Source organism: Erpetoichthys calabaricus, chromosome 4 (assembly GCF_900747795.2).
Source record: "Erpetoichthys calabaricus chromosome 4, fErpCal1.3, whole genome shotgun sequence".
Classification (NCBI taxonomy): domain Eukaryota; kingdom Metazoa; phylum Chordata; class Cladistia; order Polypteriformes; family Polypteridae; genus Erpetoichthys; species Erpetoichthys calabaricus.
Genome location: NC_041397.2, coordinates 117,121,161 through 117,139,420, shown reverse-complemented (window position 1 = coordinate 117,139,420; position 18,260 = coordinate 117,121,161). Strand labels below are relative to the sequence as shown.

The 18,260-nt window shown below is 36.0% G+C and overlaps 1 protein-coding gene across 13 annotated transcripts in view; it reads left to right on the top strand.

Annotated features, from left to right (window-relative positions):
* Positions 1 to 18,260, top strand: part of dmd (dystrophin) — a 2,688,357-nt gene that overhangs the window by 1,102,514 nt on the left and 1,567,583 nt on the right. For all 13 annotated transcript variants that reach the window (XM_051926236.1, XM_051926244.1, XM_051926242.1 and 10 more), the window contains 3 exons: positions 8,109 to 8,282; positions 8,877 to 9,032; positions 14,317 to 14,487. In XM_051926236.1, the coding sequence (XP_051782196.1) occupies positions 8,109 to 8,282; positions 8,877 to 9,032; positions 14,317 to 14,487 (501 nt within the window). The remainder of the gene's footprint in view (positions 1 to 8,108; positions 8,283 to 8,876; positions 9,033 to 14,316; positions 14,488 to 18,260) is intronic.

The following is an 18,260-nucleotide window of genomic DNA, read 5'->3' as shown; positions in this document are numbered from 1 at the left end:
TCATGCTGTCATTACAAAGCAGACTGCATTTAATAGCTCCTAAAAAGTGCTTATCCATTTTCTTTTATATTATTATTACAGGGTTCTATTTGAGTGCAGCATGCTAAAGAGTGATATGTTGTGCAATTAAAAATATATGTAAATAGATAATTAAAGTATATAAACAGCTTTACATGAATACTGAATATTCTTGTGTGCTTTGAAAGTTTTTAATATTGCTTCATTTTACAAGCTATCATTTAATATGATTTACTTGCCCTGCTCTTCAGGTAAATAGTATATTGAATCTTGTATGCTAAATTTTCTTTGCAATCCCTTAAAGGGAAAATTTTAAATATTTCTAAAAAGCATAGGATGAATATGCCTTCACATGTAAAACCTTTTCCTCTATGAACGATTTGTGTAAATTTCTTATTATCTTTATAGTACTAGGGTGTTGTACCGTGTTAGCCATTATGAATGTAGAGAAAAGCCAAGCAAAATGACACCTTTTATTGGCTAACTAGAAAGATTACAATATGCAAGCTTTCGAGGCAACTCAGGCCCCTTCTTCAGGCATTTTGATTACATCTTGCCTGAAGAAGGGGCCTGAGTTGCCTCGAAAGCTTGCATATTGTAATCTTTCTAGTTAGCCAATAAAAGGTGTCATTTTGCTTGGCTTTTCTCTTTATTATCTTTATGCAATTATTTGATGGGTATCTATTAATTAGCATAATTTCTGATGTTCCTGATGGTGTTCCAGTTCTGTGTTTTAAGGTAGTTTATTTCTGTTTATTTTTATTAATTGTTGCTGCTCATACAATATCAAAATTGTGTACTAAAGAAAGTAGTGTAATTAACAATGAATAAAACATGGACGAAGAAGAAAGCAAAAAAGAAAAAAAATCCATCCAGGAAAAGAATAAAAAGGGGTCTCGGATTGCCTTCACCTTTGAGTTGGCAATAACAGGTTATGGAATAAGAAGTTATATTCTTGGGATCTGTGCAGATGAGAGATGCTGGGTATACTGGGAAAAGGATGTTAAAGATAGAGATGCCAGGAAAGAGGAAAAGAGGAAGGCCTAAGAGGATGTTTATGGATGTGGTGAGAGAGGACATGCAGGTGATGGGTGTGACAGACCAAGATTTAGAGGACAGGAAGATATGGAAGAAGTGGATCCACTGTGGCAACCCCTAATGGGAGCAGCTGAAAGGAGAAGAAGAAGATAAATAAGATTTACCTTTTCAAAAATAAGAGTGTAGAGAACAGAAAGAAAATCCTGAGATCACATTGCAGCTTAAGTTTTTCCTGTAAAAATAAAGTTATAAGTTTAGTTTTGACTATTGACATTAAATCATTCACTACTGGCATTCAGAGATTCCTAGAAACTGGATACTTTTCATGTGTATAGGGAATAATAAAACGTGAACTTGGTGCCATTTTCTGGTTTACATGGAGTTATGAGTTAATTATTAGCAAATTTGGTTCATGTCATGTTCTAAACATTCTAAAAAGTACAATCCAAATTATTCTTGTAAATAAAGCCCTTGCTTAACTAGAGGACTTGTTTAGGATTTTAGTTTGAACTTCAGTATCTGCTCAGTTGAATGTGACCTACCTTTTCTTAACTGAGTTAATATGGCAAAAGTAAGCAGAATAAGAGTAGCCCTTTACAGTAGATCTTTAATGTAGATCTTCCCCGTTATTTCAGAGAAAACCAAAATTCATCCTAAAAGGCTATGTTAGTGCAATAAATAGATAAACAAAGATGTAGTTGTTTTAGTATTGTATTTTTTGGTTGCAAAGAAAACTCTCACTCTACTTACTGTATGTTTGTTGATATCTTAAATAGTAGATAAACTAGAAGTTAGTTATACATTCAGTTAGGGCAAGCAAAGTGTATTTGATGCCCTCAGTTTCTCTGAGTAAATAAATAAATAAATCAATCAAAGTGTCAAAGTGAACTTTATTGTCATCTCAACCATATACAAGTATACAGATAGATGAAATTGCGAAGCTCAGGGTCTACAGTGTAACAAACAATCTCTCTATTATATAAAAAAATCTTGGGACGAGGGAAGACTTTTTTCAAGAGATTACTTCAAGTCCCATGAGATGAGACTTTGGTCATGAGATTTTTTCAAGTCACGTCCTCCTCCCAACCATATTCAACCACGCACACGGTACTCTCACCTCTTATTTGTGTGAATGCTTTTGACAGACACAGTTCCTGCACTCTCAGCTGTTATAAATGTTAACGTTTTTCTCACTTTAAGTTCCCTGTTAAAGAAGATGTATTATGTCCAAATCTTATTGAAGAATTTCATCACGAAGGGTTATCAATAGTAAAAAATGAGTACACGGGCAATCCTAGCACCGAGAAACAATGAAATCAAACCAATTAACGCCAAAAATGACAATTGGTTACACGGCAATATGTTTATTTGCGTATCAATAGACTATGCTGAAACAGTTGGTAGTGATCGTGCAGATGATGAAAACTTACAATATCTCAAAGAATATCTACAACCGTTAACACTGTACGTCTACCAGTGCACAAATTACTGTAGAAAGAAGGATGTATCCAAGAAAGGTAATGTAGTACATTTCCCACGATAACATTAGACACCAAAGGAGATCTTGATATGCCATTTGTTTTAGAATGTTAACAGTTTCCCGTTAGAATAGCTTACAGCATACAGTCTTCCATTGCCCGAATTACTGTTGAAAGAAGGATGTGTCCAAGAAAGGTAATGTAGTACATCTCCCGCGGATAACATTAGACACCAAAGGAGATCTTGATATGCCATTTGTATTAAAATATTAACAGTTTCCCATTAGAATAGCTTTTGCAAAGACAAATAATAAATCACAGAGACAAACATTCGAAAAATTTGGTTTATTTATTAGAGAGAAAGAAACAAAATTCACTCACGGGCAGTTATACGTTGCATTGTCACGATGTAAGTCCAAACACAGAATCAAAATTCAATGCGATATTGATGAAAATTTTATTCAAAAACTTGATTTTTGTGAAGTTTAACAGTAAAAGTGTAAGTTTAAAGTATTTGCATGTTAATTTCAAATCCAAACAGAACAAAATCGTATAACACTACGAATAACTCTAACGCAACATAAAACATGATTTACTTTCATATTATTCCATTTTACTGTTTTTTAATATGGTTAATTACTTGCCGTAATTTAAAATAGTTAGTTCTATTATGCATATGTAACAATTCCCATGAAAATAACAATCTGTTTAAATTGTACATCCACATCGCCATACACGATCGGCAGAACTGTAAAGTGGCTAGTGAATAGTGCCGACCCGGGAGTTGGCAAGTGAAGCGAGCAGGGGGCAAAGCCCCCTAGTAAATAAATAAAACACAGAAAAGTTCAAAGTTTGCCTTCATTAAAATAGAAACAAAATTTGCTCCTGAACACTCATCAAATATTCCAGACAGCATAACAAAACGTTTTGAAGTGTTCATTGTTCTTCGTGCTTTGTGCAATTTTATTTTATACCACTTATAGTCATTTTGAATAAGTAAAATAAATGATCATAAAATCAAATTGTACAAGTAGATGGTTCATCTCAGACAGCAGACTGTGGGACTTACATTCAGGTTATATTCCCAAAACCCATTATGAGCATACCCTAATAATAATTTTTTTAAAATCTGGGAATTTTAGGTTCTATCACAAGTCCTGATAGCTATTATTTTATATCATGAATTTCAATGGTGAGCAATTATTGCATCATTATCTTTGGATAATGTAAAGAATGTATTGATTTATTTTATTTATTGATTGATTGATTACCCATTGAGCTATTTTAACACCTTGCTGAGTAAAGTGAGACTTCAATATTTTTAGGAGAGTGTGTGTATGTGTGCATTTCTCATTTGACAATATCAAAGAGAAGGAAATATGTTTTCCCACATATTCTTGCACATATAAACATAGGATTATCATGTGACTTTTTTCCACTGCACAACATTTGTCTTTTAAAAATAGGAAAGCATCTTCAAATACTTTAACTTTCATATTGTAGACCACACTGTCATAGATTATTGTAGATTCATTTCAGTGAAGTGTTTATTCTGACATATCTCTTGACATATCTCTATAACTGATGTGTGGTGAAGCCTTCAAAGATCCTGTTTTATTTAAGAAGTGCATGAATGATCCCAAATAGCCACTGTAATCAATTGTATGTTTCTATCAACACAAGATTTTTTGAATGAGTCCAGGCTATTGAAAGTAGAGAGCATAAAGATAATGAGAGCTGTTTTCTTTCTTTTGGACCACAAGAGGGTAATGTGGCTACACAGCAGGACTCTGCTTTGTTGCAGCAGCAGCAACTGAGTTCTTAAAAGAGATTAAAAATAATTAGATGTTGTTCACATGAAATATACTTTCCTTGCACAGCTATAGATACATATTGAGTCAGTGAAAATTTTTTAAAGACCTGTTATTTTATTTATATTTATTAAGAAATCTTTTAGAAAATGTTATCCTTATGCATTATATAAGCACTTGGAATGAATTGATTACTTTCTTCCTATCTAAGCAGCCGCACGGTTCTCAAATAAATCATCATTGAAATTCAGTTTTTATATAAAATTAAAGAAGGGGTTCTGTAGACGTGCAAATATCATGATATGACTTATAAACATTTATAGAATGATAAGGAAGATAATACAGTGCTGCCACAATATTCCACAAACACCTTATATATACATATTCTATGAAATTGGATCTACCTTGAATATTTTATTGAATTTAAACTTTTTAATATTAACTTTTGCCTAAAGCAAAGCTAACCTCCTGGGATTATTTTAATTCAGTTTATTCAGTTGTATTTCCTGTAGATTTCCTTCTGATATGTACTGTGTTGTAACTTATTATTCTATGTCATGGGTACATAGTGTGGAGTGATGGCTCTGACGCTGGGGATCTGCACTGGCAATCGGAAGGTTGCCAGTTCAAATCCTATAAATGCCAGAAGTGATTCCACTGGCCCATGAGCAAGGCCCTTAACCTGCAATTGCTTCGTCCTGAGTATGACGTTAACCGACATCCGGCTCTGCGTGCAGGCCCTCCAACTTGCAGGGAAAACTTTAGGGTTGGTGGCAGGATTGGCACTCCAGCCACAGTAAAAAACCTCACACTGTTCCATTCCATCTGAACTAGTGTGGTGCTGAGGTGTCACCCATTGCATGGCTGCACTCAGGTCCTAATCTGAGATCCTGAGGTGGTTTGTCATGTGGTGGGTGCAGCAACGTGCTGTATCAGCACATGTTCCTAACCTTCTCTCTCTCTCTCTCTCTCTTTCTCATAGGTACTCCCTATAATAAAACAAGCAGGTTTAAAAAATGAATCAATTACATCATGCTCAGAATTTCTGCCGTAGTACATATTTATGTTTAAAAACTAGCAGGAAACAAAGCTGAAAGTAAACCATAGAATTATAGTGGAAAACCAGGAAAAACCATGTCTGGGAATTTTCTAATGTTGATGTTTGTCTTGATTGTGGGATTTTCACAATTAGTTAGCCCCACTGTCTATGAATACCGTTTATTAATACCATGTTGACTATAACTGTACTCGAGTGAGTCAATTCTATTTAGTTCAGACTCAAGTCAAAGTGGATAAATCATCCTTCAGGGTGTGAAAGTGAGCAAGCAAGGCAAACAGTGGTATGAGACTCAGTAAAGTTAGAACGTAGGTTTGTGCCATTGGAAAAGAAGCAGAACAAGTGTTAGGATATTTACAGCATTGGGAATAATTATGATGATATATTGAGCAATGACTAACTTGTACCTAAAGTTGATATAACTCATGGGAAGAACATATGATTTTCAGCATTTATAGTAACAAAAGGAAAAGCAGAAGAGTATGTACAGTAAAAAAACTTACATGAGGTACTCTAGATGTCCTTATTTGCTTCAACTATAATAGGTTGTAAAACAGACATAACAGTCTTTTAACTGGGAATATGAGACAATAGCTGTTATAGAAAATGAAGTTATCCCTCAGATTGGTGTAAGAAAGTGGTTACATACTGTTGTGACATTCTGAGCAAGTAAGAAAATATCCTAGTGTGTAAGAATGGGTGACGTGTCAATTTATTGATGTCATGCAAGCAAATAATGCTACTTTTAAAGACAGGGCACAACCTCACTGCCACTCAGCACCAAAAGTGTTTTCCAAAACAAAAATTAGAAAACATATTTTTTAAAAGAAAGAACAATTTAAAGTAGCCATATTGTGTAACATGGCTGCCATTGATGGTCAATATGTTCTTGACATGAAATTGAATACAGTTTACAATTGACGCATGGTATCTGTTGGTGCTGCATGTAGGATGGGGGACAACTCAGAGCTCAGCTGATGTCACCAGGAGGTTCACTGCTTGAAGCAGCAGCCTGTGTGAGGCAGTGGAGGACATTCTTTTCTTGCTGAAAGCATTAAGGGGCTGGTTCTGAGCACACCATTGCAACCCAAACTCTGCAGGTGTTCAGCTGCCATCCAGCAATTCCACAATGGAAATGTATTTACTGGAACAGTTAGAGAGACATAAATACTATCTCAAAGAATACTTCCAGAATTTTTAGTCTCCACTCCATCAGTAACATCTCAGCAGTCATACTTGAAAAACATACAGACTAAACCATCTCAAATTAACCTCAACAAGTCACCTTAAAGAAAATTTCAGGTTCTTTCTAATGTGCAGATCAGGCATGTGGGCCACAATATTGTTATTGCCTTTGAGTTATTGAAAAGAATTCAAGAAACTCAAGTCGCATATACAGGTTTATAGGGTCATGTACAGTGAAATTCTTACTTTCATATGCAAATCTGGGTATGGCTATCATGAAACCTCTAAAAATTTCCTTCATGTAACATATGGCATATCCTCTGTAGATTGGACAAACAAGAAAAAAACAGCTGCTTATATTAAAGGAGCAAGCTGCATGAAAAGAATTTGGCAAGGCATTGGTAAAGAATGGTATGAGAAGTGAGGGAACACTTGAATTAAAATTTTAGAAGTTGTGGAATGTAATTTCCGATGGTTCCTGCCCACTTCAAACATCGGAAATAATTAAGAGCAAGTATTTCCTATTTTACACGAAAATGTTTAATAAGAGCATAAACATCATACACCAGCACAAAATCATCAAATTGGATATTACAGAAAAAAAAATCAAAAGCTACTTCCCTAAGGAGATCACCTTCCACAAGACATGATAATCTCTAATACTAAAGTGGTATTATTGTTTACAAAGCACATTGTCAATCCAAAAGTCTTCTTGATAGAAATTTCAGTTGCTGGAGGAAGTCAATCACTCTTGCCATTTGAAGCATGAAGTTCTTCTGATGATTTTAGGTTTACATGAATCACTTGACTTGGGCATCTATGGTGGTTATGCTTAAGGATATTACTCATACCAAGACACTTGACATTCTACTGTTGCACACAAAACAAAATAATAGGGTTTGTTTTGGTTCTGTGACACATAATACAATCATCAATCAAAAATCAATCTTTATTTTGTATAAAATAATTCAAACAAGTTTTATAAAACTTAACAGGATTAGGTATAGTACCCATTAGGAAAACTGAACTGTACCAATAAAAAAAAAATCTACAAATGCATTATTGAGCATAAACATATTTGGGGTCCCATTTTTTGTTGACCTTCCTCCATGTATGCAACTTTGAGAAACCTTTTAAGGACTATTTATCAAACAGTTTTGTTTGCAGGATAGTTTGCCCTAATTGTGTCATAGATTGATGAGCTGCCCTTGAAAAGTAAGCATTAGTGAAGATGCAAGAAGGAAAAATAGCAAAGGAGAAAAAGACTCAAACAGAAAGAGAAATCAGAGCATAAAAAAGAGATGAAAGGATTTTTACAGGAATTCCAAGAAAAAGAATCAACCTGAATACCTAGAAAAGCCAATGTTTAAAATGTTCATGCAGATAAGGTAGGCCAGTTATAAGACATGTAACTTTCTTTTATAAGATTAAACTCTGAGTAAATGTTGACCAAAGCCATAGCAATATAGCAATCTCGTGAGTGATCCTTATCTCAGTTTTCATCTGTTATCTTTTTTTTAGAAAAAGCTTCAAGATGTTTCTGTGAAGTTTCGCCTCTTTCAGAAGCCAGCCAATTTTGAACAGCGTCTGCAGGAGTGCAAGCTGGTTTTGGATGATGTTAAAGCTAAGTTGCCTGTGTTGGAGATGAGAAGTGTGGAACAAGATGTTGTCCAGTCTCAACTGGACCAATGCATGGTATGGGATTAACATACTCTGTGAAATGTATAAGGTTGAAGTGAACAAGAAATGATCATTTAATTTGTATAACCTGATTCTATCATATTAATTATGAATATTAATGAATACCGGTCATGTGAAAAGACAATTTCCCCTCAGGGATTAATAAAGTGTACCAAAAATATCTGTTTTAATAGAAGGGAGCTTACATTTAGCAACTCTCTACATCTAAGGTAATGGCAAAGAGGCCAAAATTATAAAAGATGATGGAATTTAGTGAAATTCTTTGGAATCTAGTTTTTCAGATCAGATTTTATCTTTATTTTCACATCATTTTTTACCTTTTACTTTCCTCTTTTTTACCTACCTGTTCTTTGCCCTGCAGCAAAATGAATCACAAAAGCACAGGCTTTCTCTGATTACCTATTTAAGTTTGCTTATTGATTTAGTAGAACCATAGGATATCATTTTCAAATAATTTATTCTATTTCTCAAAATGTAAAATATCTTATTATTTTGCCTGCATCAAAAACATATAATACTACTCTCGTTCAAGCAAATGTCCAAACAAATCTTAAGGAAAAATGTTTCTTTTGCTTTTTTTATGTACAGAAGTTTTATAAAAGTTTGAGTGAAGTGAAGTCTGAAGTTGAAACAGTGATTAAAACGGGTCGACAGATTGTCCAAAAACAACAGACTGAAAATCCTAAAGAGCTGGATGACAGACTAACAGCTTTAAAGCTGCAATACAATGAGCTGGGTGCTCAGGTAAATTAACTGTATATCTCATTATCTATAAAGCACAATTTCTGTTTGTTCTCTATGCACAGCTTTGTTTGTTAAGCCACAGGTTTGAAATTTGGCACAAAGGTGCTTCTCCATATAAATCAGCTGTTTGAAATGTAATATTGCCCTTGACCCTGCCCCTAGGGGAATAACAGGGGCTGCTCAGGGTCAGCGCAAATGGCACTAAATACTACAGTGGGATCTAACAACAGAGACAAAGCACCACTCAAATTGTAGTGGTAATGCAATGGTTACCATACTTATATTTTAAGCAGAGTAATTCATTTCTTGCCCATTATTTTAAACTTTTTAAAGTTTCATTAATTATTTCCCTCAGTATTTTTACTATGGCACCAGACCACCCTTTGTGCCGCCATTTGTATCTGGAGTTATTTATTGCAATTTGTTTTTGTAGGTGTAATGTATTGCCATTACACCACCATTGCAATCTGCCCAGCACTGTTTTCTCTGTTGCATTAGAAACTGTTCTCAGCTTCTTAGCTGTCTTAACCCCGCAGACGAGTCAAATCTCATATCAAATTGGGATCACTCGTTTTGTTTAGTCGTGACACAATCATTTTTGCCACTTTAATAATACACTGGACTTTAGAAATAAAAGAACAGGCAAAACTGGGAAAACCAGGTCTATCTAAATAAAAAAGGCTGGCTTGGTGTCTATGTGTATGTAGTATATGTATGTACATTTATTTCATCTGACATCATTAAAAAAGGCTGAACATACAGTATTTTCTTAATATAGAGCATAAAGTCCCTCCTTTAAGGTGTTAGTGACTAACTTGAAAGGTGATTAGTTAAAGTGAAACACAGTCTGACCAATGCTGTTCAGACGAAACAAGTGACCATGATCTTAATGGATCAGTTTGGAATTTTTCAAGTCTGTTATTTCTTCACAATCATGTGGAATATTAATTTACCCCATGAAACTGAGTTCGAAAGTGAAGAATTTATTGTAGAAATTTCAAAAAATATTTAGATTGCTCTTGCTTCTTTTTAACAGAAGTAAAAAGCTGTTTACATTGCATATAAATGTAATGAATTATTATTATTATTATTATTATTGCGATTCCGACATAAAAAAAAAAGCCTTAAAGCTTACTGAATATGATCACTTTGAAGATGCAAGGGTTTCAAATTAAGAAACTTGCCTTTCGTGTTTATGAGGAATGCTTGTGAAAACAAAATAAAGTGGAAATAATACATTTGATCACATATTCTTTGTACTATTCCTTTGATGTAAGGATATTTTTTCTGTTCACTGTCCACTAATAGCGTGTGTCATGTGTGGAGTATTGACACCCGACCCCTCAATTTATCAGATTTCCACAGCTTTGTTTCTGAAGTTCTATTTCTTCAGTGGTTATATTATGGCTTCTATTCTATCTTGTAACAACAGACAGATGTGTGCTCAAATCATATGATTATTTTTTTCCTGAATGTCACCTACTTTCACCTATTTACATTCTGTGTTGCTGTTTTAAATAATCTGCAGCGGGAGATTCACGCTGAGTGGCAGTGTATTGGTGAGTTGCACACATAAGAGATTTACTGCACTTTGTTTTTTTTTTATCAAGTTTTTGTTAAATAATCAAACTAAAGTACAAAAGTTATGTCTAATACAAAGACAGAGATTTTTGAGAATAATTAAAACAAAAATATTAAATACCCACCTAATGCTGCCTACCCCAAAACCCCCCATCCAGCCCTGTAAGGGTTATAGATGGTACACAGAACAATAGGTGTGTTTTGAACTGATTACACTGCATTGCATTTTTCATTGAAGTCTTAGGTTTTTGAAAGAGTCAAGATGACACTAAATTCGTAGGGGTCAATCAACATTAACCTTTATGCACTTTCCGTGGTTTGTCATGCGCATGCATAATAAAAAACTCTGTGAAGAGGAAAAAGACGGAGAGTGCAGTAAAACCAAACTATGATGAAACTGATGTAGGTTCCACAAACCAATTATAAAATTTTATCAGGCATGCTGAGTTGCTCTGATGATATGGTAATAACTGAGGAGACTGCTTTAGAGCAAGTTGATTCACTGGCATTCACTGATACCAGTCAGTCCATATATACATGGGAAGAATGTACAAACCCAATGTAGACCCTAGTTACCATGAGGCAGGAATAACAGCTCTGCACTACCACTCTGCCTATGCTAAAATATCTGTACTATCTCAACTTCATCTTAATTTAAACTAAATGTATTCCTATAGCATCTGTTAAGTTCTTGTCACATGGTTACATTATACAGTATGTGTATGCTCAATCTTTCTTTTGCTAGAACACCGAAGCACAAGCGTGCATGATGATACCAGGCAGTAGTCAGCAATAACTGTGCAATATAATGAAATAGGCTTCTATATAGTTACAGACCATGAACAATCATAAGTGTGACTTTTTTCAATGACAATGACAGCACTTGGAGGCGAATTTCTGAGGTTAAAAGTGTATGCTGGAGGAAACTATGCCCTTAAGGCTGAAAAGTTGCCACTGAGGAAGACGAACAGCAAAGTAAAGTGCACAGCTGAACCTCTTTTGAAATGGCTGAATCTCAATGGTAGTTTGGATTTTGCTTTTTTTCCTTCTTAAAACAATATGGATAAGTTGTTTTGCAATGTGTGCAATCTCAAGACACAGCTCAATACTTGGTAACAATAGAAAAATGTTTTAAGGCTTTTGTTTTCAAGTTGGGACCTTGTCTTCATTTGCTTCCATTACAAAATGCTAGAGCAGGCTACTTATTTTTAAAAATTTATAAAACATGCTTCACTTTAGAACACAGTGTGATGTGGGAAATGAATATACTGTGTGCCTTGATTGTAAAGTAATAACCTTGCCTTGTAAAATACAGAACTTATCCTTTAATGGAATGTGATAAAGGAGAAGTCTGCATTTATACTGTGGATTCTTCTCACCCTGTTAAATTACCCCTTCCATTTAAAACAACTGCAGTTCTGTGGTCCCGTGTTTAGTAGCCAGACAAATCTGGACAAACTGCTTTTTCTCTGACAATGGTATGATGCTTGCTCAGATGAGCAAAAATTAAAAGTTTCACTGCCATTATCAAAATAAAGGCTGGGAAACACACCTAGTATGATATAAACACAATTTTGGCATAAATAACATCAGTATTACAAATTTAGTAAATTTATCTAATTAATATCACACCTAAAATACTCTTAGTTGACATAAAGCATTAGAATTTTAATAAATGAAAATAGATCATTCAGTTCATTGAGAACATTTAGTTATTACATATTATTTGCAAGAATCAGCTTTGCTTGGGTAGCAGAAGAAGTTTTAACAGTATTTGATATTAGAACACTAGGCTTTTGGCTTTAATTCATTTCTTTATGTTATAAAATGAATGTATTGGTGTTATTGAATGATTTTGCACCAGCAGTGCTTTTGAGGATAATGGCAGTATGACTTAAATAAAGAAAAAAAATTGCATAATTTGACTGCAAAGTTTTTTTTTTTCTCGCTAAGCAAAACTTACACTAAATGATTTGCTGCATTAGAAATATTTGGGTACATAAAGTACTGTTATATATGCTTTTAATTAAATAAATGCAATTCCAGTGATTAGAGATTAGAGTTAAATTCCTCCCAATAAACTCAAGCTGATAGCCATTCTGCTTCCATCTTATCAATAACTAGCAGGTGCCATTGAGCAGGACATTAGTCTGGAAGTCATTAATCTACACTGTCACCACAAAGCCTCTCTGTGTTTTGTAAAAATCACACATTTTACTGCATTAAAACTTTTCTTAAGAGTACCAGCAGGCTGTGCATTCAAGAGCTTTCCATTTGCACTTCCTCCCACAGTCTTCTGTCTATTGTATATAAAATGTTGAAATGTCAGAGCTTAATTTATTCTAATCTATTTCTGTACAGTCTCAGGGGCTGCCTGAGCAGCCATTGTTAATATTTTGAGTTCCATGGTTTCTACAAAAAAAATGCATGCTGTTTTGCACTTAATACAATTTTCAAAATGCAGTTTTCTAATTTTACTTTTTTATTTTATTTTTTTTTTCTGGAAACTGCTGTGCTATTTGTATTTATATTATATTGTGATATGTTACAGTGCCAAAGAGAAGTGACCGACGTTCAATTTAACTGAGGGATGGGGAACCTAGTGACCGCTGAGTACTCTTTCTAATGGAAAAATTCTAATCCTGCATTAGTGTTGTTATGGCACAGATGACTTCAACAATCACATTGCAGAAATGCCTGTTTATGCATTTAATAAAATCAGACTCTGTAAACGTAGTTGTGATGACTGTATTCTGCTTTCCTGGTTTTCAAGTCACACTTCCACATTTAGTCTAAGGTTAATAAACAGTAAAATACACAGAAAATCTCTTCAGCATCTGCAGAGCATACTGTTGAGTTTCAACATACTATATACCTTGTGTAGATTCACATTTTGTTTTGAAATCAATGAAATGTGATCTTATAACAGTCAGAGTATACAAAACTCAACCTTTATGTATATAAAATAAGCACAATGGTGGGATGTACTCAACAGGAGAACAAAATAAAGTAAACAAAACACTCTTACCTCTTCGGGTCTATATGTCCGAGTTTTATGCCTTGTATGCCAGGTTCATTCTACCTCTCATAAGCACTTCCTGCTTCTTTATAAACCTCTGGCTGGTCTTCCTCCTGCCAGTTGATCATATGCCCCCCCTTTATTCTGGCTCTATACTCTGGCAGTGAGGGCTCTGGCTTTGAGGCCACTTCAAATCCCATCACTGGCTTTAGAATTATGTCTGCCATCAGGGATGGTCCCATAACTACACCATCAAAGCTAGACTAGAGCTCCTCTTGTGCACAGGTGTCTGAAAGATAGATGTAGTAATAATGTTTTGATAAAAAGTTACTAGATCTGTCTGTCGTTAAAGCTCAGAATTTCAGTTTTTTAACATACGATTTTTTCTGTGATAAAAACAATACTAAGAAAACAATGAAGAAATCCAGTATGTATGCAGAGTAATATTTTTAAAGCAGGAAACTGCAATGTACACTAATACTGTTAATAGACAGTCCACATTTGCATTGTAAATATGGAAAAGGAAAACTACCTCAGTTTGATGGGAAGGGATCTATATAATATTTTTAAACACCAGTTTTGTAACAGATTAAATGCCACTTACCTTTTAATACTTATGCCAAATAAGAATAATACATTCTAAAGGCCAATTAAGTATTTCATTAGGATGAATTTCTCCTGCAGGTGACGGAAGGAAAACAGGAGCTGGAGAAATGCTTAAAATTGTCTCGGAAGTTGAGAAAGGAGGTGAACACCCTGACAGAATGGCTGGCAGCGACAGACGCAGAATTGACAAAACGATCTGCTGTGGAGGGGATGCCCACTAATTTGGATGCTGAAGTGGCCTGGGGCAAGGTATAAAGAGTTTATATAATATAAAAAAGTATAATGGTGCTGAGGTATCTAATAAAGTAATATGCTGGTCTAATAATATACGATTATTTCTGGTAGTTCACAGTAATTAGAAAGAGACAATATTTTATTTATGACTCACTGAAGTGTAGCTGGCTGGCTTTTGGAGAACACAGAAAAGATATGTTAAAAATGTAATGACAATAACACCATTTTTACAGAGAGTTACTGACCATCTTTTTGATGAAATTATTTTCAGTTAATCTTTAAAAGTAGTCCTGGCACACCCCCAGTTTAGCTATTTACCTCTATAGTTGTAAAACAACTAGTTAATTAACATATGAATAGTTCACTAAAAAATCAAAAACTAAATAATAGATCATTTTGATTAAACATATTTCTAAGATGTCATCACACACACCTATTTTCCTTGTTCTTCATAAGCTTTTAAACTATAAATGCTGACTTTACACTGAACTATTTGGATAAGGTCAGGGATATAGATAACCTTTGATTCTGTTGTCATCGTCACTAGTAATTACATTTACTGACACTGTGTACTTTTCAACTTCTGATTTTGGACTATTTCACAATTGTGCGATTGGAATTCTCTGCCCTCTTGAATTATGGACTCTACCCATCTTGCCCTTCATACATTATTGAACAGTGTCTGTCTTCTTTACCCTTTAGATCTTTTGCCCTCAAATAAATAACACGAGTCATTCCCTGACTCTCACCTCAGGTGTAGGATTGTTCAAACATATAATATCAATAATACAGTAGATTATTTAAAATGTGTTATGTATTATTTTTAGTTATTTAAATAAAACTATAGATGGGAGGGTCGGGTGTAAACATTTTCAAGTCTGAAGTACAGTTTTGGTAAAGTGGAACATAAAAGGAAGGAAAAAAAATCAAAAACAGGAAGGTTTTCTTTTGAATAAGAAAGCCCCCATACTGATCAAGTGAATGACACAAAGATTTACATCTAAATTACATCTTGCATTTAATTTGAGATGCATTGAAATTGTGTAAGCCTTTCCCTTGATCAGCCCCCTGTGATGATGTTTCTCCGTAGTGCCACAGCAAGAGGTATTTGCGAATGGGATTCTAATTATTGGTTTTTGACTTTTAAATCAACCCTGTGAGGTGAAACCCCATCACTGCTCAATATTTTCTCATTTTCACTTGCTCTCCTGTCTTGCAGTTAAACCCACAGAGCATTGCAGATTCCATGCAGTTATGATTAGTGCTGTGATCTTCTTCCACATTGCAAAGGAAATGTCATTTTTTTATTTTAAGATCAAATTGAACATTCAAAGTGAGCTGCAAAAGCCACATTCAGCCTGAAATATAGAATTTTTGCATGCTTGTATTGTCATGCACCTGTCCAGATAAAGTTTTGAAGCTGAATTAACCCATGACTGGTTTTCCATTCTCTTCAGCATTAAAACACACTATTCTCTTACTGTATCTGTCTATGCTCCCCAATATAAATAATGTATCTGGTAGATTTCCTTAGATCTTCTTTTAAGCCTCTTTTGACTTTTCCAGTATTGTGTAGTTAACATTCCATGTTAACTTTAGCTTAATAAATCTTGTTTCTATTATATGTTTGAGCAAATGTATTTTCTTGCAGTTTGTTTAGTTAAATAGCTATTCTAGACAGACAGACAGACAGACAGACAGACAGACAGACAGACAGACAGACAGACAGACAGACAGACAGACAGACAGATAGATAGATAGATAGATAGATAGATAGATAGATAGATAGATAGATAGATAGATAGATAGATAGATAGATAGATAGATAGATAGATAGATAGATAGATACTATATTAATCCTCAAGGGGAAATTCATATACTCCAGCAGCAGCATACTGATAAAAACAATATTAATTAAAGAGTGATAAAGATGCAGTGCAAGTTAAAAAGTGCAAGGTGGAAAGTGCGAGGCAGGTATAACAGTCAATAACATTGTATAATGTTAACATTTACCCCCCCGGTGGAACTGAAGAGTCGCATAGTGTGGGGGAGGAACAATCTCCTCCGTCTGTCAGTGGAGCAGGACAGTGACAACAGTCTGTCGCTGAAGCTGCTCCTCTGTCTGGAGATGATACTGTTCAGTGGATGCAGTGGATTCTCCATGATTAACGGGAGCCTGCTCAGTGCTCGTCACTCTGCCACAGATGTCAAACTGTCCAGCTCCGTGCCTACAATAGAGCCTGCCTTCCTCACCAGTTTGTCCAGGTGTGAGGCGTCTCTCTTCTTTATGCTGCCTCCCCAGCACACCACCGCGTAGAAGAGGGTACTTGCCACAACCGTCTGATAGAACATATGCAGCATCTTATTGCAGATGTTGAAGGACGCCAGACTTCTAAGGAAGTATAGTCGGCTCTGTCCTCTCTTGCACAGAGCATTAGTATTGGCAGTCCAGTCCAGTTTATCATCCAGCTGCACTCCCAGGTATTTATAGGTCTGTACCATCTACACACAGTCACCTCTGATAATCATGGGGTTCGTGAAGGGCCTGGGCCTCCTAAAATCCACCACCAGCTCTTTGGTTTTCCTGGTGTTCAGTTGTAGGTGGTTTGAGTTGCACCATTTAACAAAGTTCTTGATTAGGTTCCTATACTCCTCCTCCTACCCACTACTGATGCAGCCCACGATAGCAGTGTTGTCAGCGAACTTTTGCACGTGGCAGGACTCTGAGTTGTATTGGAAGTCCAATGTATATAGGCTGAACAGGACCAGAGAAAGTACAGTCCCCTGTGGTGCTGACCACAATGTCAGACTTGCAGTTCCCGAGACACAAATACTGAGGTCTGTCTGTAAGATAGTTCACGATCCATGCCACCAGGTATAAATCTACTCCCATCTCTGTCAGCTTGTCCATAAGGAGCAGAGGTTGGATGGTGTTGAAGGAGTTGGAGAAGTCCAGAAACATAATTCTTACTGCACCACTGCCTCTGTCCAAGTGGGAGAGTGATCAGTGTAGCATGTAGATGATCGCATCCTCTGCTCCCACCTTCTCCTGGTATGCGAACTGCAGAGGGTCAAGGGCATGGCGGACCTGTGGCCACAGGTGGTGAAGCAGCAGCCACTCCATGATCTTCATCACATGTGATGTCAGGGCTACAGGCCTGAAATCATTCAGCTCACCAAGACATGATACCGTTGAGACTGGGGTGATGCAAGATGTTTTCCAAAGCCTTGGGACTCTCCCCTGTTCCAGGCTCAGGTTGAAGATGCGCTGTAGAGGACTCCCCAGCTCCAATGCACAGGCTTTCAACAGTCGTGGCGATACTCCATCTGGACCCACTGCTTTGCTGGCACGAAGTCTCCTCAGCTCTTTGCTTACCTGGGCTGCTGTAATTGAGGGTGGGGGAAAACTCTCTCCTATGCTGGTATCAGCAGAAGGATGGGTGAAGGATGCAGTACTCTGAGGTGAGAGTGAGAGTGGGTTAGGGTGATCAAACCTGCTAAAAAAGTTGTTCATCAGGTTTGCTCTCTCCTCATCTCTCTCGATGGTGGCACCCCGCTTCGAGCTGCAGCCAATGATGATCTTCATCCCATCCCACACTTCCTTCATGCTGTTATTCTGCAACTTCTGCTCCAGCTTTCTCCTGTACTGCTCCTTTGCCGCCCTGAGCTGGACTTGGAGTTCCTTCTGCACGCGCTTGAGCTCATGCTGATCACCGCCTTTAAAAGCTCTTTTCTTCTGGTTCAAAGGGCCCTTGATGTCACTTGTACTTATACTTGTACTAGTTGTA